The sequence below is a fragment of the Nerophis lumbriciformis genome, linkage group LG38, assembly GCF_033978685.3.
Source record: "Nerophis lumbriciformis linkage group LG38, RoL_Nlum_v2.1, whole genome shotgun sequence".
NCBI classification, from domain to species: Eukaryota; Metazoa; Chordata; class Actinopteri; order Syngnathiformes; family Syngnathidae; genus Nerophis; species Nerophis lumbriciformis.
In genome coordinates this window covers 4,574,026-4,600,781 of record NC_084585.2, presented here as the reverse complement: position 1 = coordinate 4,600,781, position 26,756 = coordinate 4,574,026, and the positions used below count along the sequence as shown (strand labels likewise).

General features: G+C 45.0%; 1 protein-coding gene across 5 annotated transcripts in view; it reads left to right on the top strand.

Moving 5' to 3' along the window:
- The window catches only part of LOC133578070 (dynein axonemal intermediate chain 1-like), a 52,918-nt gene that overhangs the window by 4,996 nt on the left and 21,166 nt on the right, over positions 1 to 26,756 (top strand). For 2 of the 5 annotated variants that reach the window (XR_009811812.1, XM_061932224.1), the window contains exons 2-14: positions 1,089 to 1,127; positions 1,230 to 1,289; positions 1,375 to 1,455; positions 1,530 to 1,650; positions 7,019 to 7,044; positions 7,132 to 7,269; positions 9,634 to 9,693; positions 9,768 to 9,887; positions 15,095 to 15,179; positions 15,279 to 15,396; positions 15,481 to 15,524; positions 15,592 to 15,839; positions 22,225 to 22,305. Coding sequence is in view for 4 of the 5 variants with exons in the window: in XM_061932224.1 (XP_061788208.1) it covers positions 1,089 to 1,127; positions 1,230 to 1,289; positions 1,375 to 1,455; positions 1,530 to 1,650; positions 7,019 to 7,044; positions 7,132 to 7,269; positions 9,634 to 9,693; positions 9,768 to 9,887; positions 15,095 to 15,179; positions 15,279 to 15,396; positions 15,481 to 15,524; positions 15,592 to 15,839; positions 22,225 to 22,305 (1,221 nt within the window). In the remaining variant the exon portion in view is untranslated. Of the gene's footprint in view, positions 1 to 1,088; positions 1,128 to 1,229; positions 1,290 to 1,374; positions 1,456 to 1,529; positions 1,651 to 7,018; positions 7,045 to 7,131; positions 7,270 to 9,633; positions 9,694 to 9,767; positions 9,888 to 15,094; positions 15,180 to 15,278; positions 15,397 to 15,480; positions 15,525 to 15,591; positions 15,840 to 22,224; positions 22,306 to 26,756 lie in introns of those variants that run through there. The other 3 variants (XM_061932225.1, XM_061932227.1, XM_061932226.1) reach the window with 3 other exon arrangements.

The following is a 26,756-nucleotide window of genomic DNA, read 5'->3' as shown; positions in this document are numbered from 1 at the left end:
AGTGGATCTAACATAATAGTGTAAGAGTCCAGTCCATAGTGGATCTAACATAATAGTGTAAGAGTCCAGTCCATAGTGGATCTAACATAATAGTGAGAGTCCAGTCCATAGTGGATCTAACATAATAGTGAGAGAGTCCAGTCCATAGTGGATCTAACATAATAGTGAGAGAGTCCAGTCCATAGTGGATCTAACATAATAGTGAGAGTCCAGTCCATAGCGGATCTAACATAATAGTGTGAGAGTCCAGTCCATAGTGGATCTAACATAATAGTGAGAGTCCAGTCCATAGTGGATCTAACATAATAGTGTGAGAGTCCAGTCCATAGTGGATCTAACATAATAGTGAGAGTCCAGTCCATAGTGGATCCAACATAATAGTGTGAGAGTCCAGTCCATAGTGGATCTAACATAATAGTGTGTGAGTCCAGTCCATAGTGGATCTAACATAATAGTGAGAGTCCAGTCCATAGTGGATCTAACATAATAGTGTGAGAGTCCAGTCCATAGTGGATCTAACATAATAGTGTGAGAGTCCAGTCCATGGTGGATCTAACATAATAGTGAGAGTCCAGTCCATAGTGGATCTAACATAATAGTGTGAGAGTCCAGTCCATAGTGGATCTAACATAATAGTGAGAGTCCAGTCCATAGTGGATCCAACATAATAGTGTGAGAGTTCAGTCCATAGTGGATCTAACATAATAGTGTGTGAGTCCAGTCCATAGTGGATCTAACATAATAGTGAGAGTCCAGTCCATAGTGGATCTAACATAATAGTGTGAGAGTCCAGTCCATAGTGGATCTAACATAATAGTGTGAGAGTCCAGTCCATGGTGGATCTAACATAATAGTGAGAGTCCAGTCCATGGTGGATCTAACATAATAGTAAGAGTCCAGTCCATAGTGGATCTAACATAATAGTGTGAGAGTCCAGTCCATAGTGGATCTAACATAATAGTGAGAGTTCCTATTCCTGATAGCACCGAGTTGAACTCTTTTCCCCAGTGAATGGACTCATCAAGTACACCAATTATGAAATACGTAACCATCTTTGTTTGCTGTGCGTTTTTGATTTGTTCTGCCAGACACCGCTGGGCAAGTCACACAAATCTAACAAGAAAAAGGTAAGCGACGATGCACAAAAATGCATAATGCTGTGATTGTTGATATTGTGTTTGTGCTGCTCTTATCGTCATTTCAATATTTGTCCTAAAACGACTCCGTAGGATGAGGAAGATCCAGGGAAACTCGTCAAGCCAGCAGATCAACTGGATCTTTCCGATGCAGTAAGAAATGAACACAGGTCCTCATTTTTGAGCATCAGTTGTGGAGTCAAATGTGTCTGCTGGATTCTTTCTTCCACATGATTAGGATCTCAAAGAGGAAATCACAAAGATGCTGATTGCAACAAATCCACACGCTCCAGAAAATCTTGCCCACTACAAATTCAGCGTATGTCGTGTTTTTAAAGCCACCTGCTCCAAACAAACAGCTCATTGCTGTTTGTCTACTTGTTTCTTTGCCAGGAAGGTGCGTACAAGGTGACCACCGACGTGGAGCATTTGGTGATCCACTTCAGCATGGAGGGCGTTCTGGACTACAATGATGATGCTCCCAGTCCCACGGGCAGTGAAGGCCCTGAAGATGGTGATTGGTACCTTAAAACCTTTGTGTGTGTCCAGAATTGTCATGTTTTGGTCAACAATGTAGCTCACAAATACTAATTTGATGTACGGCAGTACACAATTTGTGCCACCCATCCATCCATCTTCTTCCGCTTATCCGAGGGAAGCCCAGACTTTCCTCTCCTCAGCTCTTCCCGGGGGATCCCGAGGCATTCCCAGGCCAGCCGGGAGACATAGTCTTCCCAACGTGTCCTGGGTAGAGATGCGCGGTTTGCGGGCACAACCGCGGAGTCCGCGGATTATCCGAAATTTAAAAAAAAAACTAGATTTTATCCGCGGGTCGGGTCGGGTCGGGTCGGGTCGGGTCGGGTCGGGTCGGGCGGTTGAAATAAAAAAAAAATTAGATTTTAAATAGATTCAGGTGGGTGGCAGTTAAACCAATTGGGAAATATATATACATAGTTAAATGTTGTTACCCACATACGAAAAACGAGCAGGCACCTGCAGCATATGCCACAACAGAAGAAAAAAAAGAAAAAGAGATGGACACTTTTACGGAGCGGAGAAGGCCCCCGACGCCTCGCCGGGGTCCGGGACCGAGGCCCCTTCCCCCGAGAGGGCCCCACCGGGAGCCGTAGCTGAGGCGATCCGCGAGAAGGGCCCGACGCACGTCCAGGGTCACCACCGCGCCCACCGCACCGACACCCCGCCTCGTCCGCCTTCGCCGCGGCTGGCGTCACGCGCAGCAGGTAAGCAGCTTACCTGCCCGCCACCCCCTTGGCCGGGGGCTCGTAACAGGGGTCACTCCGCGCGCTCCGCCCGCGCAGCTTACCTGCCCGCCACCCCTGTTGCCGGGGGCGCGTAACAGGGGTCACTCCGCGCGCAGTGCGCTCACGAAAGGGGTGGGGCTCACCCTGGTTGATATAGACAGCAGGACGGTGGCCATGGACGTCGGAACCCGCTAAGGAGTGTGTAACAACCCACCTGCCGAATCAACTAGCCCTGAAAATGGATGGCGCTGGAGCGTTGGGCCCATACCCGGCCGTCGCCGGCAGCGAGACGCGCTTGGAGGTGCGCTCAGTGCGGCTCCCATATGATTGCGCACTGGTGTGCGTCTGGGTCGTGACAGCTTGGCACGCGAATGTCAGAGCTGCATTGGATCAGTTTCCTTTCTTTAACAAGCAAAAGCTTTATAACCTCACTAATGCCTTGCATCGTCTATATTAGATATATAACAACGGGCGGGTGCGGGCGGATGGCGGGCGGGTGCGGTTCTGATCAAATGTTACATCGGGTGGATGGCGGATGGTTGACGACTTTCTGATGCGGTTGCGGATGAAATAATTGCCTATCCGCGCATCTCTAGTCCTGGGTCTTCCGCGTGGCCTCCTACTGGTCGGACGTGTCCGAAACACCTCCCTAGGGATGTGTTCGGGTGGCATCCTGACCAGATGCCCGAACCACCTCATCTGGCTCCTCTCCATGTGGAGGAGCAGCAGCTTTACTTTGATCTCCTCCCGGATGACAGAGCTTCTCACCCTATCTCTAAGGGAGAGACCCGCCACCCTGCGGAGGAAACTCATTTGGGCCGCTTGTACCCGTGATCTTGTCCTTTCGGTCATAACCCAAAGCTCATGACCATAGGTGAGGATGGGAACTTAGATCCTTCGTCACCACAACGGATCGATACAGCGTCCGCATTACTGAAGACGCCGCACCGATCCGTCTGTCGATCTCACGATCCACTCTTCCCTCACTCGTGAACAAGACTCCCAGGTACTTGAACTCCTTCACTTGGGGCAGAGTCTACTCACCAACCCGGAGATGGCACTCCACCCTTTTTCCGGGCGAAAACCATGGACTCGGACTTGGAGGTGATGATTCTCATCCCAGTCGCTTCACACTCGGCTGCGAACCGACCAGATGCCGCTATTGTACAATGACATTAGCAGCGAGGACCATTGCAAAACTGAATTCAATTTGAATGAAAATGAATTATTTTCAAGTAGCAGTAGAGTAGAAAAACAAGTAGACTTTATATGCTTATTTGTGTTTCATTGTATCCATTAACATTATCCATTGTATCGGTTCGAAGCCGAGTGTGAAGCGACTGGGATGGGAATCAGCACCTCCAAGTCCGAGTCCATGGTTCTCTCCCGGAAAAGGGTGGAGTGCCATCTCCGGGTTGGGGAGGAGATCTTGCCCCAAGTGGAGGAGTTCAAGTACCTCGGAGTCTTGTTCACGAGTGGGGGAAGAGTGGATCGTGCGGCGTCTTCAGTAATGCGGACGCTGTATCGATCCGTTGTAGTGAAGAAGGAGCTGAGCCGGAAGGCAAAGCTCTCGATTTACCGGTCGATCTACGTTCCCATCCTCACCTATGGTCATGAGCTTTGGGTTATGACCGAAAGGACAAGATCACGGGTACAAGCGGCCGAAATGAGTTTCCTCCGCCGAGTGGCGGGGCTCTCCCTTAGAGATAGGGTGAGAAGCTCTGTCATCCGGGAGGAGCTCAAAGTAAAGCCGCTGCTCCTCCACATGGAGAGGAGCCAGATGAGGTGGTTCGGGCATCTGGTCAGGATGCCACCCGAACGCCTCCCTAGGAAGGTGTTTCGGGCACGTCCGACCGGTAGGAGGCCACGGGGAAGACCCAGGACACGCTGGGAAGACTATCTCTCCCGGCTGGCCTGGGAACGCCTCGGGATCCCCCGGGAGGAGCTGGACGAAGTGGCTGGGGAGAGGGAAGTCTGGGCTTCCCTGCTTAAGCTGTTGCCCCCGCGACCCGACCTCGGATAAGCGGAAGAAGATGGATGGATGGATGGATGTATCCATTAAACCATATCCAATTGTATTTACAATACTTAAAGTATGTGAAAATTCCGTCTAAAACTTTACAAAATGACACAAATTCAGTCAGCCATTTGGAATATTCCGCTCCTTACACCTTCGGTAATTTCCGTAGATTCTACGTCACGTCGTAACGCTTCTGCACTCCGGCCATATTATTAGGTCAGTCATACTGGAAATAACGCAAACATTTGAAAGAGATGTGCTGTTTATCGTTTACAATCCTTATGTAAGGCAGTGCTCCGCAATTATTTTCTGTTACGAAGAAGAACATTCACTCTCCACTGACTATAAATAGTATCATTTGTGTATAAAATTGTTCTAAGTATACCTCTGCATAACATTGTAAGCTTATTAACAGTAAAGGAAACAATTCAGTGGTCTTTCCTTGTGTCCCACCGTTGTTACAGTGAAGCCAAGTACGGCATATTCTGGTACGGCAAAAAAAGCTTTTTTCCCCGAATTCACAAGTTGTTGGCAGATTCAAAGCAACTATGTGTCTAAAATGAATACAAGGTACTCTATGGTACTCTGGCGGTATCTAGTGGTCGAGGGATCTTCTAACTGGATTTGCACATATTTCAAAGAGAAATGCTTGGATTCATTTGGTTTTCATGGAATAAACCAGAGAGATCCGCCCGGAGTTCCTTAAGGCTCTGGATGTTGTGGGGCTGTCTTGGTTGACAAGACTCTGCAACATCGCGTGGACATCGGGGGCGGTACCTCTGTATTGGCAGACCGGGGTGGTGGTTCCTCTCTTTAAGAAGGGGAACCGGAGGGTGTGTTCCAACTATCGTGGGATCACACTCCTCAGCCTTCCCGGTAAGGTCTATTCAGGTGTACTGGAGAGGAGGCTACGCCGGATAGTCGAACCTCGGATTCAGGAGGAACAGTGTGGTTTTCGTCCTGGTCGTGGAACTGTGGACCAGCTCTATACTCTCGGCAGGGTCCTTGAGAGTATAGAGCGACATCCTCGGCTTTGTACCGAGGATGTCGTTGTGGCTTGTGCAGCCCTTTGAGACACTTGTGATTTAGGGCTATATAAATAAAGATTGATTGATTGATTGATTGATGGGAGTTTGCCCAACCAGTCTACATGTGCTTTGTGGACTTGGAGAAGGCATTCGACCGTGTACCCCGGGAAGTCCTGTGGGGAGTGCTCAGAGAGTATGGGGTAACGGACTGTCTTATTGTGGCAGTTCGCTCCCTGTATAATCAGTGTCAGAGCTTGGTCCGCATTGCCGGCATTAAGTCGGACCCGTTTCCAGTGAGGGTTGGACTCCGCCAAGGCTGCCCTTAATCACCGATTCTGTTCATAACTTTTATGGACAGAATTTCTAGGCGCAGTCAAGGCGTTGAGGGGATCCGGTTTGGTGGCTGCAGGATTAGGTCTCTGCTTTTTGCAGATGATGTGGTCCTGATGGCTTCATCTGGCCAGGATCTTCAGCTCTCACTGGGTCGGTTCGCAGCCGAGTGTGAAGCGACTGGGATGAGAATCAGCACCTCCAAGTCCGAGTCCATGGTTCTCGCCCGGGAAAGGGTGGAGTGCCATCTCCAAGCTGGGGAGGAGATCTTGCCCCAAGTGGAGGAGTTCAAGTACCTAGGAGTCTTGCTCATGAGTGGGGGAGGAAAGGATTGTGAGATCGACAGGCGGATCGGTGCGACGTCTTCAGTAATGCGGACGCTGTATCGATCCGTTGTGGTGAAGAAGGAGCTGAGCCGGAAGGCAAAGCTCTCAATTTACCGGTCGATCTACGTTCCCATCCTCACCTATGGTCATGAGCTTTGGGTTATGACCGAAAGGACAAGATCACCGGTACAAGCGGCCCAAATGAGCTTCCTCCGCCGGGTGGCGGGTCTCTCCCTTAGAGATAAGGTGAGAAGCTCTGCCATCCGGGAGGAACTCAGAGTAAAACTGCTGCTCCTCCACATGGAGAGGAGCCAGATGAGGTGGTTTGCGCATCTACTCAGAATGCCACCCGAACGCCTCCCTAGGGAGGTGTTTGGGACACATCCGACCGGCAGGAGGCCACGGGGAAGACCCAGGACACGTTGGGAAGACTATGTCTCCCGGCTGGCCTGGGAACGCCTCGGGATCCCCCGGGAGGAGCTGGACAAAGTGGCTGGGGAGAGGGAAGTCTGGGCTTCTCTGCTTGGGCTTCTGCCTCCGCGATCCGACCTCGGATAAGCGGAAGAAAATGGATGGATGGATGAAATAAACCTTACAAAATTACAGGTTTAAAGTATGTCTTAAAATGGCCATTATTAAAGAGAGTCAATGGGCCACAAAAGGGTCCAAGGAACCCGAATGTATGCTTAAAAAAACTTTAGCAAAGAACGGACAATGCACTTTTTGAGATTAATTATTTCACAACTTTTGAAATGAACAATGTGTTGCATGATGTCATCTTCAAAGGCAATACAAAGACCCACAAAGGTCCCAGTCCCCGAGGGCTATAGCTTAACAATTAGCCAGCTTTTATCCAAGAACATTCTCAAAGTGAAAACCTACTGTATTTACCAACTTGGGTTTTCTTCCAAATCAGCAGATACTGCAGCAAAACCTGAAGAGGTAAGCCACAAGATACTTCTTCTGGTGGTTTCATGACCATGTGTTCTTATTGAGAAGTAGCTACATTGACACTTAAGTCCCCTGTAGGACACATCTGGGGGCGAGGAGGACGACGACGACCGAGCAGACAGTGTCGCCTCCAAAGCAAGCAATCAGGAGCCCAAATCTACAAACCAGTTCAACTTCATCGAGAGAGCCTCCCAGACTTTCAATAATCCACTGCAGGTATGAAAAGGTTTCATTGACATTTTTATTAGGACAGATCCAACTTCTTAAACGTGGTCGGGGTGGGACGGGGGCGTGGTTGGGGGCGTGGCTAAAAGGGGAGGAGTATATTTACAGCTAGAATTCACCAGGTCAAGTATTTCATATATATATGTATATATATATATATATATGTATGTGTGGGAAAAAAAATCACAAGACTATTTCATCTCTACAGGCCTGTTTCATGAGGGGGTTCCCTCACTCATCAGGAGATTTTAATGGGAGCATTCACATACCATGGTTTATATAGGGCACAGAGTGGGTGGGTACAGGCTGGCGTAGGGGCGTGGTGATTGACTCATGTGTTACCTAGGAGGTGTTTCCGTCTGTGGCGGCATGCTGTTACAATTTCGCTGCGCTTGTTGAGGGATGACAGGTCTGGACGGTAAATAATAAACAGTTTCTCTTTCAAGCATAGGTTGCATCTTTTATTACCACTATTGTAAGGTGTGCTGGATGCAAGAATTTGCCATGTTATTGAATATTCAACATTATTGTCTTTGAGGTCCCAAATGTGTTTGCTGAGTTCTGTGGTATTCCGCAGGTTTTGGTTCCTGAAAGAAGCCTTGTGATTGTTCCATCTGGTTTTGAATTCTCCCTCGGTTAATCCTACATATGTGTCGGATGTGTTAATGTCCTTGCGTGTTACCCTAGATTGGTAGACAACTGATGTTTGTAAGCCCCCCCCCCCGTTGAGAGGGCAATCAGGTTTCTTTCGGCAGTTGCAGCCAACAAAACAATTGCAAATGAGCCGTCGGCCCCCGGACAGAGCGACTCCAAAACCAACAAAGGCTGCAACTGCCGAAAGAAACCTGATTGCCCTCTCAACGGGGGGTGCTTACAAACATCAGTTGTCTACCAATCTAAGGTAACACGCAAGGACATTAACACATCCGACACATATGTAGGATTAACCGAGGGAGAGTTCAAAACCAGATGGAACAATCACAAGGCTTCTTTCAGGAACCAAAACCTGCGGAATACCACAGAACTCAGCAAACACATTTGGGACCTCAAAGACAATAATGTTGAATATTCAATAACATGGCAAATTCTTGCATCCAGCACACCTTACAATAGTGGTAATAAAAGATGTAACCTATGCTTGAAAGAGAAACTGTTTATTATTTACCGTCCAGACCTGTCATCCCTCAACAAGCGCAGCGAAATTGTAACAGCATGCCGCCACAGACGGAAACACCTCCTAGGTAACACATGAGCCAATCACCACGCCCCTACGCCAGCCTGTACCCACCCACTCTGTGCCCTATATAAACCATGGTATGTGAATGCTCCCATTAAAATCTCCTGATGATTGAGGGAACCCCCTCATGAAACAGGCCTGTAGAGATGAAATAGTCTTGTGATTTTTTTCCCACACATACATATATATATATATATATATATATATATATGTATAAAGTGTTCATTTATTTACACATATACACACACATAACACTCATCTACTCATTGTTGAGTTAAGGGTTGAATTGTCCATCCTTGTTCTATTCTCTGTCTCTATTTTTTAAACCATGCTGAACACCCTCTCTGATGATGCATTGCTGTGTGGCACGCACAAAAGTGCTTTCATCAAATGCACTAGATGGCAGTATTGTCCTGTTTAAGAGTGTCACAACATTGCTGTTTACGGCAGACAAACTGCTTTACGGTATACAAAAACGTGACTGCTGTTGTTGTGTGTTGTTGCCACGCTGGGAGGACGTTAATGAAACTGCCTAACAATAAACCAACATAAGAAACCAAGAACTCGCCCTCCATCATTCTACAGTTATAACGTGATTGGGCAGGTAAGCTGTTTATAATGTGGGTTAGCGGACTCAGGTCCTCATGGACCTGAGTCCGCCTGAATTTCGGGAGATTTTCGGGAGAAAATTTGTCCCGGGAGGTTTTCGGGAGAGGCGCTGAATTTCGGGAGTCTCCCGGAAAATCCGGGAGGGTTGGCAAGTATGAATTAGGAGTCTTTGTTTGTTTACTTACTACTAAAAGACAAGTTGTCTAGTATGTTGTATGTTCACTATTTTATTTAAGGACTATATTACAATAATAAACATATGTTTAATCTACACTAAGATTTTTTGTTAAAATAAAGCCAATAACTACCTTTTTTTGTGGGCCCCTTTATTTAGAAAAAGTATCGAAATACATTTTGGTACCCGTACCAAAATATTGGTATCGAGACAACCAAGGGATTATTCGGCGCACCACTAGATGAAGCCCACTTACCAGTTTGACAACCACTGAACTGGAGGTTTAATAACATTGATGTTGACCACACAGTTCCTCATCATTATCTTCCTGCAGGGCAGAAGTTGCCAGACCATACCTCCACCCCGCTGCAAGTACGCCGCCACTGCTAGTCAGGTAGCGCATTCTCTGTCCGGTAAAAAACTTCTTGTATCTCTTATAAATGCTCACACATGCCTGCGTCTCGGCAGTGGGAGATATTTGATGCGTACAAGGACGAGCTGCACAAACAAGAAATCCTGAAAGAGAAACTGAAACCAAAGAACGAGGGCGACAGGACCAAGAAGAAGATACTTCCCATTGAGATGCCGGTAAGCAGCACAGGTCTTTCCCACTTACTGGCAATCTATTTGTGGCATGTTTTTAATGACAAATAATAATACATTTTGCATATGAGACACTTTTCTGGGCACTCAAGGACACCAAACAAAATCAAAACAATACAATCAATTGGATAAAAACAACATCAACAAAGTGTAATGGTTGGACTAAGGGGAGGTGACGGCGACAGACACCAGGGGATTTATGTAAAATATTTATTATATATAATAAATATATATAATAATAATAACAACAAACAATCCAACTAAACTAAGGAAATGGAGTGTGAACTAGAATACAAGAGTGTGTAGTGTAAGACTATGTGTGTAATTTAACTGAAGTGAGTGTTACCAACGTGTTGAACGAGATACGAGGAAGTCCAGGGGGCAGGCAGATGATCCGGGGCGAGAACGAGGCGTCAGAATCCAGGGGCGAGAGAAAAGTCGAGGAACGAAGGAGGCAGTCAGAGTCCAAAGGGAGATCCAGGGGAAAATGAGACGCACAGCTCACTTTCCAGGCGACGGCGGGTACTGCGGGGACACGGGAGAAGACAGGGGACAAATCAAGGCACGGAGAGGAAACACGAATCGAGCATAAAGCTTGTTGCTTACGGTACACCATGAGAAAACTAAGTTCCCGCGCCGATCCTAGGGTCCACTGGTCTTTTAAACAGCTCGCCCTCATCAGTTCCAGGTGTGCAGGCTTGTCGCTGCGTGGGCGTGCTGCGTGGGCGTGCTGCGCTCAGCTTGAGCAGGGGCGTGTCCGAGCGTGCTGTCAACGGCTCCTCCAAGTGCTCCCGCAGAGGAGGGAGAAGTAGACTGCGCGTGCGCCGTAACACAAAGATGGATAAGATTTACAGTGAATAAACAGTCAGGACTAGGTGTGTTTTGAGTCTTGATTTAAAGATAGATCCATCCATCCAGCCATCCATATTCTTCCGCTTATCCGAGCCCAGACCTCCCTCTCCCCAGCCATTTCGTTCAGTTCCTCCCGGGGGATCCCGAGGCGTTCCCAGGCCAGTCGGGAGACATACTCTTCCCAACGTGTCCTAGGTCTTCCCCGTGGCCTCCTACCGGTCGTACGTGCCCTAAACACCTCCATAAGGAGGCGTTCGGGTGGCATCCTGACCAGATGCTTGAACCACCTCATCTGGCTCCTCTCCATGTGGAGGAGTAGCGGCTTTACTTTGAGCTCCTCCCGGATTACAGAGCTTCTCACCCTATCTCTAAGGGAGAGACCCGCCACGGAGGAAACTCATTTGGGCCGCTTGTACCCGTGATTTTGTCCTTTCAGTCATAACCCAAAGCTCATGACCATAGGTGAGGATGGGAATGTAGATCGACCGGTAAATTGAGAGCTTTGCCTTCCGGCTCAGCTCCTTCTTCACTACAACGGATCGATACAGCGTCCGCATTACTGAAGACGCCGTACCGATCCGCCTGTCGATCTCACCATCCACTCTTCCCTCACTCGTGAACAAGACTCCGAGGTACTTGAACTCCTCCACTTGGGGCAGGGTCTCCTCCCCAACCCGGTTAGATATATATTGAGTCTATATCACGAAGGTCTGGTGGTAATGAGTTCCACAGACGAGGGGTTGGGGCACCCATGGTGGACAGTTTATATAAGGGGACAGTGAGATGGATGGATGAAGAGGATCTTAGGGAACGTGAGGGCGTGGCCACATAGAGCAGGTCAGAGAGATATGACGGAGAAAGGTTATGGATGGCTTTGAAAGTGAGGAGAATGATTTTATTGGATACGGTGTTTGATGGGTGGCCAATGGAGTTCTTGCAGAGCAGAGGTGATGTGCTGGATTGAAGGGGTTTTGGTGATTATCCGGGCTGCAAAGTTCTGGAAAAGCTGAAGTTTGTGAAGTGAGACCAAACAGGCGTGAGTCAAGTAGTCCAGGCGAGAGGTGACAAGGCCATGGACCAGTACGGCAGCAGTGTGTGGGGTTAGTGATGGGTGAAGTCCATTGAAGCTTAACGGGTCGCATGTGGCCTTAGTTTTCCCAGGTCTGCTGTAGAACAATAAAATATACTACCTAATAAACCAATCAAATCCATCCATCCATCCATCCATCTTCTTCCGCTTATCCGAGGTCGGGTCGCGGGGGCAGCAGCTTAAGCAGGGAAGCCCGGACTTCCCTCTCCCCAGCCACTTCGTCCAGCTCCTCCCGGGGGATCCCGAGGCGTTCCCAGGCCAGCCGGGAGAGATAGTCTTCCCAGCGTGTCCTGGGTCTTCCCCGTGGCCTCCTACCGGTCGGACGTGCCCGAAACACCTTCCTAGGGAGGCGTTCGGGTGGCATCCTGACCAGATGCCCGAACCACCTCATCTGGCTCCTCTCGATGTGGAGAAGCAGCGGCTTTACTTTGAGCTCCCCCCGAATGACAGAGCTTCTCACCCTATCTCTAAGGGAGAGCCCCGCCACTCGGCGGAGGAAACTCATTTCGGCCGCTTGTACCCGTGATCTTGTCCTTTCGGTCATGACCCAAAGCTCATGACCATAGGTGAGGATTGGAACGTAGATCGACCGGTAAATCGAGAGCTTTGCCTTCCGGCTCAGCTCCTTCTTCACCACAACGGATCGATACAGCGTCCGCATTACTGAAGATGCCGCACCGATCCGCCTGTCAATCTCACGATCCACTCTTCCCCCACTCGTGAACAAGACTCCGAGGTACTTGAACTCCTCCACTTGGGGCAAGATCTCCTCCCCAACCCGGAGATGGCACTCCACCCTTTTCCGGGAGAGAACCATGGACTCGGACTTGGAGGTGCTGATCCCCATCCCAGTCGCTTCACACTCGGCTGCGAACCGATCCAGCGAGAGCTGAAGATCTTGGCCAGATGAAGCCATCAGGACCACATCATCTGCAAATAGCAGAGACCTAATCCTGCAGCCACCAAACCAGATACCCTCAACGCCCTGACTGCGCCTAGAAATTCTGTCCAATCAAATCATTGTCATTAAAGCACTATGGCATAATACATGAATATAATCCCCATGTGATAGCCTTATTTAAGCATGTGATGGCAGCAGGTACGAAAGTATTCTTCTATGGTTTAGTCCGACAAAGAGGAACAATGAACCAGAGCGAAGGAGGGGGACTTCGCTGCATAAAGGATGATGGTGCAGTGAATAATAGAGCTGGCCTTGCTGTGTGACATAGATGTCAGATAGGTTGAGTTGCGGCTCACCTATAAGCTCACTAGCCCACTTTACAATTTAATTTAGTGCAGACTTGTTTCTCAAGGACAAACTACCCAACCATGACACCAGGGAGAAGGACAGAATGGATTCAATATATGCCCGATAAAAGAGTGACAACATGGTTCTATCTATGTGGAGACGTGACACTTTCTGTCAGGTTCAAACACTGATGACATCTATTAAACAAGACAAGAGGCAAAGAATCAAACAGAGACAGAATTCAATTTGGACTCAATATATTGAGGAGAGTCGTCTGTACACTGTACTCTTGCACGGTATCCCAGCACGTTCTCTCACAAGATTGCACTCCTTCTTTATTTGACTTTCTCCTCCCACCTTCCAGAGGGGAAGTGGGTCGTAAACATCGTTGCCTTTGGCTACAGAATTGTTCAAAAGAAGAGGTCGTAAAATAGTTCAAAAAGAGTTCCATAAAATAGTTCAAAAAGAGTTCCATAAAATAGTTCAAAAAAAGTTAGTAAAATACTTCAAATAGAGTTCGTCTGGAAATTGGGCAGATCCTGTCATCTGTCCACTTTGAAGTCCTTGGGTTAGAACAATATCTTTCTGTTGATTACCATACATGAAAGAACACAGAAAACCCTTCATGTGGCTTTCCCCCTTACACAGTGGAGTTTTACGAGCCTTCTTCTTGGTAGGTTTCAAAGACAGTTTTTGTCTTCTTACTTGACAGAAGACATGTGTTACTTGACAGGCATGTGTTACATGTGTTACATGTAACACGCATGTGTTACATGTAACATGCATGTGTTACATGTGTTACTTGACAGTGTCCGGGGGTGCCTGACATGTCCACAACACACCCAGCAAAGTCGCACTATGAGTGGGGGAAAAAGTTGGAAAAGTGAAGAAAATTCCCGAAAAAGTTCAAAAATCACACCCAGGTTCGAGTCCCACAAGTCCCGCCGCGTCCCGGCAGTGTCCGGGGGCGCCTGACATGTCCACAACACACCCAGCAAAGTTGCACTATGAGTGAGGGAAAAAGTTGGAAAAGTGAAGAAAATTCCCGAAAAAGTTCAAAATCACACCCAGGTTCGAGTCCCACAAGTTCCGCCGCGTCCCGGCAGTGTCCGGGGGTGCCTGACATGTCCACAACACACCCAGCAAAGTCGCACTATGAGTGAGGGAAAAAGTTGGAAAAGTGAAGAAAATTCCCGAAAAAGTTCAAAATCACACCCAGGTTCGAGTCCCACAAGTTCCGCCGCGTCCCGGCAGTGTCCGGGGGTGCCTGACATGTCCACAACACACCCAGCAAAGTCGCACTATGAGTGGGGGAAAAAGTTGGAAAAGTGAAGAAAATCCCCGAAAAAGTTCAAAAATCACACCCAGGTTCGAGCTCCACAAGTTCCGCCGCGTCCCGGCAGTGTCCGGGGGTGCCTGACATGTCCACAACACACCCAGCAAAGTCGCACTATGAGTGGGGGAAAAAGTTGGAAAAGTGAAGAAAATCCCCGAAAAAGTTCAAAAATCACACCCAGGTTCGAGTCCCACAAGTCCCGCCGCGTCCCGGCAGTGTCCGGGGGTGCCTGACATGTCCACAACACACCCAGCAAAGTCGCACAGTGAGTGGGGGGAAAAGTTGGAAAAGTGAAGAAAATCCCCGAAAAAGTTCAAAAATCACACCCAGGTTCGAGCTCCACAAGTCCCGCCGCGTCCCGGCAGTGTCCGGGGGTGCCTGTCAAGTAACACATGTAACACAAAGTTTTTTGTGATAATTTAGAAACAATTATTCTAACACTTTCCTCAGGCAATGAAGACGTTGGTGTCCATTTTTACACACACCCTCACATGTTCATCTGGAAGGTCAGCTTTGAGTCTATGACCGTGCCAAGGTACTTGTAGCTGTCCACATAGTCTCCAGGCTGACCTTTGATGACTGTGCTAGGTTTGGCATTGGTGTGGGTTCTAAAATCAATAAATTCCAGGATTGTTTGACAACGTTGTCTGTTTTCACCTTTTTAGAGCGACGACATCACCCGGGTGGCAAAAGCAGCCAAGCTGTTTGAGCGAATGGTCAACCAGAACACTTTCAATGAGATCTCACAAGGTATTAGGAACAATTAAAGTTTGTCTAAGTCTAAGTATTCAGTCGTGTGAGATTCCAGAAGGCTGAAATATGTCATCTGTCACGTGTCTTCCCGTTCAGATTTTAGATACTACGAGGATGCAGCAGATGAATTTAGGGAGCAGGAGGGCACTCTTCTTCCCCTGTGGAAGTTCCAGTATGAAAAAGCCAAAACCATGTGTGTCACTGCCCTCTGCTGGTAGGACGTCTTCCCCACAAGCAAACATTTCATTCTGCTCACTAATAGGTGGGAAATGACAGAGCAATGCACCTTATTCCACAGGAATGTTATTTACCCAGACTTTTTCGGAGTGGGATTGGGATCATGTAAGTCTAGAGTAGATTGAAATGACAAGCCGACTAAGTATAAGGACTGTATTTTTTCCCCTGACAGATGAATTCAGCAAACAGGGTCGTGGGATGCTTCTTTTCTACACGCTGAAGAACTCCACCTACCCCGAGTACATCTTCCCCACAAGTTGTGGCGTCCTGTGCCTGGACGTCCATAAGCAACATTCCTACTTGGTGGCCGTAGGCTTCTATGATGGCTGTGTGGGTGTGTACAACCTGAAGAACAAGGGACTGGACCCTGAGTACAAGAGTACTTCTAATACTGGCAAGCACAGTGACCCTGTCTGGCAGGTAAGAGAGACTAAGTGCACCCAGAACAGTCCATATCACTCCCATTGGATCCAGTCTTCCAGTCAAATTCCGCGTTGAGTTTCAGATTTTAGTCCGGTCTTTCCGTGCGTTGCATGGTGGGGCCCTTCAGTACACCACTGACTTGTTAGGCCCCTACTCTTCAGGGTCTTCAGGCCAGGGTCTTCTAAAGACCCCAAAAACTCATTTTAGAACCCGTGGAGACTTGGCATTCCAGGCTATAGCTCCCAGACTCTGGAACTACTGTGTTGACACTTTTAAGAAACATTTGAAAAGTTCTCTTTCTAGTAAAGCTTTTAGGGGGGGAGAGGGGGGCGGCGGCGGTCCAGTTAACATTCGGCCCATTTCCACCAAAAGTTCCGGTTCCTAGAACTTCAAAAGTTCCGGTTCCTAGAACTTCTACTTCCCGGATCTATTAGTTTCTGTAGAAGTGTGTGGTTTGTGTTTCCACGGCATTCCACAGTTCAGGTAGTTTATACAAATCAGACTGACGTATGGAGGAGTGGTTTAGTCTATTTCTACACTGATACCATGTAAATGAAGAAATATTAGGTCACAGTTCTTTTACTAAAATGTAAGTAATTGAAATACAAAGCAATTATATACAAAACAATATGATTTTTAAATAAAGGGTACGAGTTGTTCACAAAAAAGTCCGACTTTTGCCCGCAATGTCCAACAGTCAGAAAGTCATCCTCCCAGTAAATGATGAATTTGTGAGGGTCATGTGAGTCCTTTTGGTTCATTTCAGCTGTAATAACAATACATCAATAATAAATAGCAATGTTGATCTGTAAATAAAAAGATATCAATAATAATAGTCAGTGTTTATCTCTGTAAATAACAATATATAAAAAATGAATATCAATGTTGAGCTGTAAATAAAAATATGTCAATAATAATTGTCAGTATTTATCTGTAAATAACAATACATAAATAATAAATGTCAGTGTTTATCTGTAAATAACAATATATCAATAACGAATGTCAATGTTTATCTGTAAATAACAATATATCAATAATGAATGTTAATGTTTATCTGTAAATAACAATATATCAATAATAAATGTCAATATTTATCTGTAAATAACAATATATCAATAATAAATGTCAGTGTTATCTGTAAATAACAATATGTCAATAATAAATGTCAGTGTTTATCTGTAAATAACAATATATCAATAATAAATGTCAGTGTTATCTGTAAATAACAATATATCAATAATAAATGTCAGTGTTTATCTGTAAATAACAATTTATCAACAATAAATGTCAATGTTTATCTGTAAATAACAATATATCAATAATAAATGTCAGTGTTTATCTGTAAATAACAATATATCAATAATAAATGTCAGTGTTTATCTGTAAATAACAATTTATCAACAATAAATGTCAATGTTTATCTGTAAATAACAATATATCAATTATAAATGTCAGTGTTATCTGTAAATAACAATATATCAATAATAAATGTCAGTGTTTATCTGTAAATAACAATATATCAATAATAAATATCAGTGTTTATCTGTAAATAACAATATATCAATAATAAATGTCAGTGTTTATCTGTAAACAACAATATATAAATAATAAATGTCAGTGTTTATCTGTAAATAATATTATATATCAATATTAAATGTCAATGTTTATCTGTAAATAACAATATATAAATAAATGTCAGTGTTTATCTGTAAATAACAATATATCAATAATAAATGTCAATTTTTATCTGTAAATAACAATATATCAATAATAAATGTCAGTGTTATCTGTAAATAACAATATATCAATAATAAATGTCAGTGTTTATCTGTAAATAACAATATATCAATAATAAATGCCAGTGTTTATCTGTAAATAACAATATATCAATTATAAATGTCAGTGTTTATCTGTAAATAACAATATATCAATAATAAATGTCAGTGTTTATCTGTAAATAACAATATATCAATAATAAATGTCAGTGTTTATCTGTAAATAACAATATATCAACAATAAATGTCAGTGTTTATCTGTAAATAACAATATATCAATAATAAATGTCAGTGTTTATCTGTAAATAACAATATATCAATAATAAATGTCAGTGTTTATCTGTAAATAACAATATATCAATAATAAATGCCAGTGTTTATCTGTAAATAACAATTTATCAACAATAAATGTCAGTGTTTATCTGTAAATAACAATATATCAATTATAAATGTCAGTGTTTATCTGTAAATAACAATATATCAATAATAAATGTCAGTGTTTATCTGTAAACAACAATATATAAATAATAAATGTCAGTGTTTATCTGTAAATAATATTATATATCAATAATACATGTCAATGTTTATCTGTAAATAACAATATATAAATAATAAATGTCAGTGTTTATCAGTAAATAATAATATATCAAAAATAAATGTCAATGTTTATCTGTAAATAACAATATATCAATAACAAATGTCAGTGTTGAATAAACACTGACATTTGTTATTGATATATTGTTATTTACTGATAAACACTGACATTTGTTATTTATATATTGTTATTTACTGATAAACACTGTTTATCAGTAAATAACAATATATAAATAACAAATGTCAGTGTTTATCAGTAAATAACAATATATAAATAACAAATGTCAGTGTTTATCAGTAAATAATAATATATCAAAAATAAATGTCAATGTTTATCTGTAAATAACAATATATCAATAACAAATGTCAGTGTTTAATAAACACTGACATTTGTTATTGATATATTGTTATTTACTGATAAACTGTTTATCAGTAAATAACAATATATAAATAACAAATGTCAGTGTTTATCAGTAAATAACAATATATAAATAATAAATGTCAGTGTTTATGTCACGCCGACAACACAAACACATCGGCTTTCGCGTTGTTAGCATTAGCATTCTGTTCACTGGGGTTGAGGCTAATAACTACACAAATGTAGTGTCACTGACTACTTTTACAACATGTAATAAAGTAAATAGTTAATATTTGATGTTATATACCTTTGTTCCACTGCTTCCTTTATTTCACATTTATCCAACAAAGTCAGAGTAGTAAGCAGCTGAGGTCGCCGTTTCGCTTCATACTCCTCTGAAAATACGTTTAAAAGAGTCCGTCCACTTTTTGTATCAAAACGAAGTTTGTAAAAATAACAAACAACAATAAACTGCATATAGTTTAAAGACTCTGGCTGAGTAAAACACTCCAAGAGAGTTCCACTGATCAAAGGTATTCAGCACAAAGATGCCCCACAAAAGTTGCTGCAAGTTGAACGTTTATTTTGTTCTTCTTTCTCTCCGTTGTCAAGTTGGTTGTAATAGAAATACGAATAAAAAATAAGAAATAAACAAGTCGCCCCCAACATTGTTCAACCAATCAGCGTTCGACAGCGCAGCCCGCCCTGAAAAGGTTCCGGGTAGCTTCGAAAAGTCCCACCTAGCTAGGAGGAACTACGAAAGGTTCCTGAAGAATTAAATCTACCCGGGTAGTTTTTGGTGTAAACACGGGGAAACTTTATTTAGAGGCATGGAGTCAATATACAGAATCACCGATAGCACCTTAAAAATCCTCCTAATTGGCAATCAGAGCCAGGGAACATGTGAGGAACCAACGCTCTGAGCTGAAGTGAAGGAGACACAAAACACGAGACACAGGAAGTCCATGCATCCATCTTCAACCGCTTATCCGGAACCGGGTCGCGGGGACAACAGCTCCAGCAGAGACCCTCAGACTTCCCTCTCCAGAGCAACATTAGCTACTTCCTCCTGGGGAATCCCGAAGCGTTACCAAGCCAGAGAGGAGATGTAATCCCCCCATCTGGTCCTTGGCCTGCCACGGGGTCTCCTCCCAGTGGGACGTGCAACGAGGACCCCCCTAGGGAGACGCTCGTGAGGCATCCGCACGAGATGCCCCAACCACCGAAGCTGGCTCCTTTCCAAGCGAAGGAGCAGCGGCCCTACTCCGAGTCTCTCTTGGGTGACTAAACTTCTCACCCTATCTCTAAGGGAGATGCCAGCCACTTACTTACTTACTTAGTCCTCTTGCACTTTAGGGCGCGTAGAGCCGACCATAGCAACCAGGTCTCTCCATCTGGGTCTGTTGTGGGCAAGGTGTTGAGCTTGTGCCATAGTCACATTGCAGGCCTTAAGGTCCTGGGCTAATACATCCAGCCAGCGAGTCCTGGGGGCGCCTCTAGGGCGTCTCCAGCCAGCTCGCTGCGGGTTGAAGTCCAGGATTTTGCGCGTGGGGTGTTCCCCCGGCAGGCGGATGACATGGCCATACCAGCACACTCGCCGCATTGCTGCGAGGCGAGAGGCTGGGAGCTGTTGGGTTAGCTCTCTTAGGGTCTTGTTGGTGACATGCTGGCTCCACGTGATGCCTTCTATCCTCCTGAGGGCTCTGGAATCAAAGCCATCTAGCCTGGCCGCTAGGATGTTATTCAGCGGCCATGTTTCCGAGCCGTACAGAAGGACAGAGATGACAGAGGAATTGTAGACCCTCAACTTGGTGTCCCGAGATATGTGCCGGTGTCGCCACAACGGTCTCCACAGGGACTGCATGACGGAGGCTGCAAGGGCGCGACGGCGGTCCACCTCTGGTTTGAGGTCGCCGGTGTTGGTGACTGTCGAGCCGAGGTATCTGATGGTAGGGACAAAGTGGAAAGGGGTATCCTCAAATAAGAAGGGTGGTGGGTCTGGTCCATGCCAGCCACCCTTCTGAGGAAACTCATTTCGGCCGCTTGTATCCGCCATCTTATTCTTTCGGTCATGACCCACACTTCATGATCATAGATGAGAGTAGGAATGCAGATAGCTCGGTAGACCGAGAGCTTTGCCTTCTGGCTCAGCTCTCGTTTCGTCACAACAGTGCGGCAGAGAGACTGCAATACTGTCCCAGCTGCTCCCATTCTCCGGCTGATTTCCTTCTCCATCTTGCACAAGACCCCGAGATTCTTAAACTCCTCCACCTGGGACAGAGTCTCGTCCTCTACGTGGACTGTACAAACCATCGGTTTCCTGCTGAGAACCATGGCCTCAGATTTGGAGATGCTGATCCCATACTTGCAGCCGAGTGTGAAGCGACTGGGATGAGAATCAGCACCTCCAAGTCCGAGTCCATGGTTCTCTCCCGGAAAAGGGTGGAGTGCCATCTCCGGGTTGGGGAGGAGATCTTGCCCCAAGTGGAGAAGTTCAAGTACCTCGGAGTCTTGTTTACGAGTGGGGGAAGAGTGGATCGTGAGATCAACAGGCGGATCGGTGCGGCATCTTCAGTAATGCGGACGCTGTATCGATCCGTTGTGGTGAAGAAAGAGCTGAGCCGGAAGGCAAAGCTCTCAATTTACCGGTCGATCTACGTTCCCATCCTCACCTACGGTCATGAGCTTTGGGTTATGACCGAAAGGACATACGTACAGGCGGCCGAAATGAGTTTCCTCCGCCGGGTGGCGGGGCTCTCCCTTAGAGATAGGGTGAGAAGCTCTGTCATCCGGGAGGAGCTCAAAGTAAAGCCGCTGCTCCTCCACATCGAGAGGAGCCAGATGAGGTGGTTCGGGCATCTGGTCAGGATGCCACCCGAACGCCTCCCTAGGAAGGTGTTTCGGGCTCGTCCGACCGGTAGGAGGCCACGGGGAAGACCCAGGACACGCTGGGAAGACTATCTCTCCCGGCTGGCCTGGGAACGCCTCGGCATCCCCCGGGAGGAGCTGGACGAAGTGGCTGGGGAGAGGAAAGTCTGGGCTTCCCTGCTTAAGCTGCTGCCCCCGCGACCCGACCTCGGATAAGCGGAAGAAGATGAATGGATGGATGGATGGACTCCCGAATTTCAGTGCCTCTCCCGAAAATCTCCCAGGGAAACCATTCTCCCGAATTTCTCCCGGTTTTCACCCGGCGAACAATATTAAGGGCGTGCCGTGATGGCACTGCCTTTAGCGTCCTCTACAACCTGTCGACGGGTCCGCTTTTTCACCATACGAACAGCGTGCCGGCCCAGTCACACGTTGTATGCGGCTTCTGCACACACACGGAAGTGACTGCAAGACATACTTGATCAACAGCTGAGAGTGGCCGTATAAACAACTTTAACACTGTTACAAATATGCGCCACACTGTGAACCCACACCAAACAAGAATGACAAACACATTTCGGGAGATCATCCGCACCGTAACACAACATAAACACAACAGAACAAATACCCAGAATCCCTTGCATCCCTAACTCTTCCGGGCTACAATATACACCCCCGCTACCACTAAACCCCGCCCCCCAACCCCGCCCACCTCAACCCCGCCCCCCAATCTCCCGAATTCGAAGGTCTCAAGGTTGGCAAATATGTCCTCTTGTTTTGCATTCAGGTTCGGTGGCAGAAAGACAACAGCCTCAATTTCTACTCCGTGTCCTGTGATGGCCGAGTGGTGTCTTGGACAATCATGAAGGTTTGTTTAGAGCAGGGGTCGGCAACCCGCGGCTCTAGAGCCGTATGCGGCCCTTTATCGCCGCCCTAGTGGCTCTCTGGAGCTTTTTCAAAAATGTATGAAAAGTTGAAGGGACTTTTTTTTTTTTTTTTTTAATATGGTTTCTGTAGGAGGACAATCATGACACAAACCTCCCTAATTGTTATAAAGCACACTGTTTATATTAAACATGCTTCACTGATTCCAGTATTTGGCGAGCGCCGTTTTGTCCTACTAATTTTGTCGGTCCTTGAACTCACCGCAGTTTGTTGACATGTATAACTTTCTCCGACTTTCTAGGACGTGTTTTATGCCACTTCTTTTTCTGTCTCATTTTGTCCACCGCACTTTTAACGTTGTGCATGAATCCACAAAGGTGAGTTTTGTTGATGTTATTGACTTGTGTGGAGTGCTAATCAGACATATTTGGTCACTGCATGACTGCATGCTAATCGATGCTAACATGCTATTTATGCTAGCTATATGTACATATTGCATCGGTATGCCTCATTTGTAGCTATATTTGAGCTCATTTAGTTTCCTTTAAGTCATATTAATTAGGGCCCGCATGGCCCATTGCATAAGGACTCCCACAGGGAGTCCTTATGCAATGGGACATAAGGACCTATTGAATTTGTAAGGTTTTATTATTATTATTCTTCCGCAACTTTGCGCTGTAATTTGACCCCCTTAGCATGCTTCAAAACTCACCAAATTTTACACACACATCAGTAATATACGGCAAAACTTTTTATCAAAAAACCAAACCCCAAAACTCAAAATTGCGCTCTAGCGCCCCCTAGGAAAAAAAACAACTAGACTGCCCGTAATTCCCACTAGGAAGGTCGGAGAGACATGAAACAAAAACCTCTATATAGGTCTGACTTAGACCTAGTTTTCATCATTGTATATCCTCGGGCAAAAATCAACAGGAGGTTGGCTATTCCCCCTTCAAGACAAAAAAGTACTAAAAACAGTCACTTTTGCCTCTTTGAGCTATAATTTGACCCCCTTAACATAACTCACCAAACTGAACACACACATCAGGACTGGCTAAAATTGCAATCTAATGAAAAAACCTCACCCCAAATCTAAAAATTGTGCTCTACCGCAATTTTTCAATAAAACGCAGAAAAAAACTGCTCCTCGGAAGAAAAAATGACAAAACTGCCTGTAACTCCCACTGGGAAAGTCGGAGAGACATGAAACAAAAACCTCTATGTAGGTCTGACTTAGACCTAGTTTTCATAATTGTATATCATCGGGCAAAAATCAACAGGAAGTTGGCAATTCCCCCTTCAAGACAAAAAAGTACTAAAAACAGTCACTTTTGCCTCTTTGAGCTATAATTTGACCCCCTTAACATAACTCACCAAACTGAACACACACATCAGGACTGGCTAAAATTGCAATCTAATGAAAAAACCTAACCCCAAATCCAAAAATTGTGCTCTACCGCAATTTTCTATAAAACGCAGAAAAAACTGCTCCTCAGAAGACAAAATGACAAAACTGCCTGTAACTCCCACTGGGAAAGCCGGAGAGACATGAAACAAAAACCTCTATGTAGGTCTGACTTAGACCTAGTTTTCATAATTGTATATTATCGGGCAAAAATCAACAGGAAGTTGGCAATTCCCCCTTCAAGACAAAAAAGTACTAAAAACAGTCACTTTTGCCTCTTTGAGCTATAATTTGACCCCCTTAACATAACTCACCAAACTGAACACACACATCAGGACTGGCTAAAATTGCAATCTAATGAAAAAACCTAACCCCAAATCTAGAAATTGTGCTCTACCGCAATTTTTCAATAAAACGCAGAAAAAACTGCTCCTCGGAAGAAAAAATGACAAAACTGCCTGTAACTCCCACTAGGAAGATCGGAGAGACATGAAACAAAAACCTCTATATAGGTCTGACTTAGACCTAGTTTTCATAATTGTATATCCTCGGAAAAAAAATCAACAGGAGGTTGGCAATTCCCCCTTCAAGACAAAAAAGTACTAAAAACAGTCACTTTTGCCTCTTTGAGCTATAATTTGACCCCCTTAACATGCTTCAAAACTCACCAAACTGAACACACACATCAGGACTGGCTAAAATTGCAATCTAATGAAAAAACCTAACCCCAAATCTAAAAATTGTGCTCTACCGCAATTTTTCAATAAAACGCAGAAAAAACTGCTCCTCGGAAGAAAAAATGACAAAACTGCCTGTAACTCCCATTGGAAAAGTCGGAGAGACATGAAACAAAAACCTCTATGTAGGTCTGACTTAGACCTGGTTTTCATAATTGTATATCATCGGGCAAAAATCAACAGGAAGTTGGCAATTCCCCCTTCAAGACAAAAAAGTACTAAAAACAGTCACTTTTGCCTCTTTGAGCTATAATTTGACCCCCTTAACATAACTCACCAAGCTGAACACACACATCAGGACTGGCTAAAATTGCAATCTAATGAAAAAACCTAACCCCAAATTTAAAAATTGTGCTCTACCGCAATTTTTCAATAAAACGCAGAAAAAACTGCTCCTCGGAAGAAAAAATGACAAAACTGCCTGTAACTCCCACTGGGAAAGTCGGAGAGACATGAAACAAAAACCTCTATGTAGGTCTCACTTAGACCTACATTTCATATATTGACAACCCCCAGCAAAAATCAACAGGAAGTTTGCAATTTCCCCTTCAAAACAACATTTTTTTTATAAACCGGTCACTTCTCTTCAAACATTATCTCCTCTGACGGCGTTTGTCTTCCAAATAAAAGTTATCGAAATCATTTTTCTAACTGCTCCGGTTTTGATTTTATGAGCCTTCAAAGAACCGCTGCGCTGATGCTGCTGCGCTGCTGTTTTCTCAAGATGGCTGCTTAAAAGCAGGAAGCACCAGCATGCCCACACAATGCAGACAAGGTAGGTACACTAGACAAAAGTCTTGGGACACTTCGGACTAAAAGTAGACAAAAGTATTGGGACACTTATAACTACCACTGGACAAAAGTATTGGGACACTTAGGCCGAAAACTTTTGTCCAGTTGTAGTCCTAAGTGTCCCAATACTTTTGGCCAGTGTAGGTGTCCCAATACCTTTGTCCAGTGGTAGTCCTAAGTGTCCCAATACTTTTGTCCAAAAGTATTGGGACACTTATAACTACCACTGGACAAAAGTATTGGGACACTTAGGCCGAAAACTTTTGTCCAGTTGTAGTCCTAAGTTGTAGTCCTAAGGACTACAACTTGACAAAAGTATTGGGACACTTAGGACTACCACTGGACAAAGGTATTGGGACACCTACACTGGCCAAAAGTATTGGGACACTTAGGACTACAACTGGACAAAAGTATTGGGACACTTAGGACTACCACTGGACAAAAGTATTGGGACGCTTACACTGGCCAAAAGTATTGGGACACTTAGGACTACAACTTGACAAAAGTATTGGGACACTTAGGACTACAACTGGACAAAAGTATTGGGACACTTAGGACTACCACTGGACAAAGGTATTGGGACACCTACACTGGCCAAAAGTATTGGGACACTTAGGACTACAACTGGACAAAAGTATTGGGACACTTAGGACTACCACTGGACAAAAGTATTGGGACACTTACACTGGCCAAAAGTATTGGGACACTTAGGACTACAACTTGACAAAAGTATTGGGACACTTAGGACTACAACTGGACAAAAGTATTGGGACACTTAGGACTACCACTGGACAAAAGTATTGGGACACTTATGACTACCACTGGACAAAAGTATTGGGACACTTAGGACGAAAACTGGACAAAAGTATTCGGACACTAAGGACTACCACTGAACAAAAGTATTGGGACACTTTGGACTAAAAGTAGACAAAAGTATTGGGACACTTCGGACTACCACTGGACAAAAGTATTGGGACACTTACATTGGACAAAAGTATTGGGACACTTAGGACTACTACTTGACAAAAGTATTGGGACACTTAGGACTAAAACTGGACAAAATTTTGGGACACTTAGGACTATAACTGGACAAAAGTATTGGGACACTTAGGACTCAAACTTGACAAAAGTATTGGGCCTCTTGGGACTAAAACTTGACAAATGTATTGGGACACTAAGAACTACCACTGGACAAAAGTATTGGGACGCTTACGACGAAAACTGGACAAAAGTATTGGGACACTTCGGACTAAAAGTAGACAAAAGTATTGGGACACCTACACTGGACAAAAGTATTGGGACACTTACACTGGCCAAAAGTATTGGGACACTTAGGACTACAACTTGACAAAAGTATTGGGACACTTAGGACTACAACTGGACAAAAGTATTGGGACACTTAGGACTACCACTGGACAAAGGTATTGGGACACCTACACTGGCCAAAAGTATTGGGACACTTAGGACTACAACTGGACAAAAGTATTGGGACACTTAGGA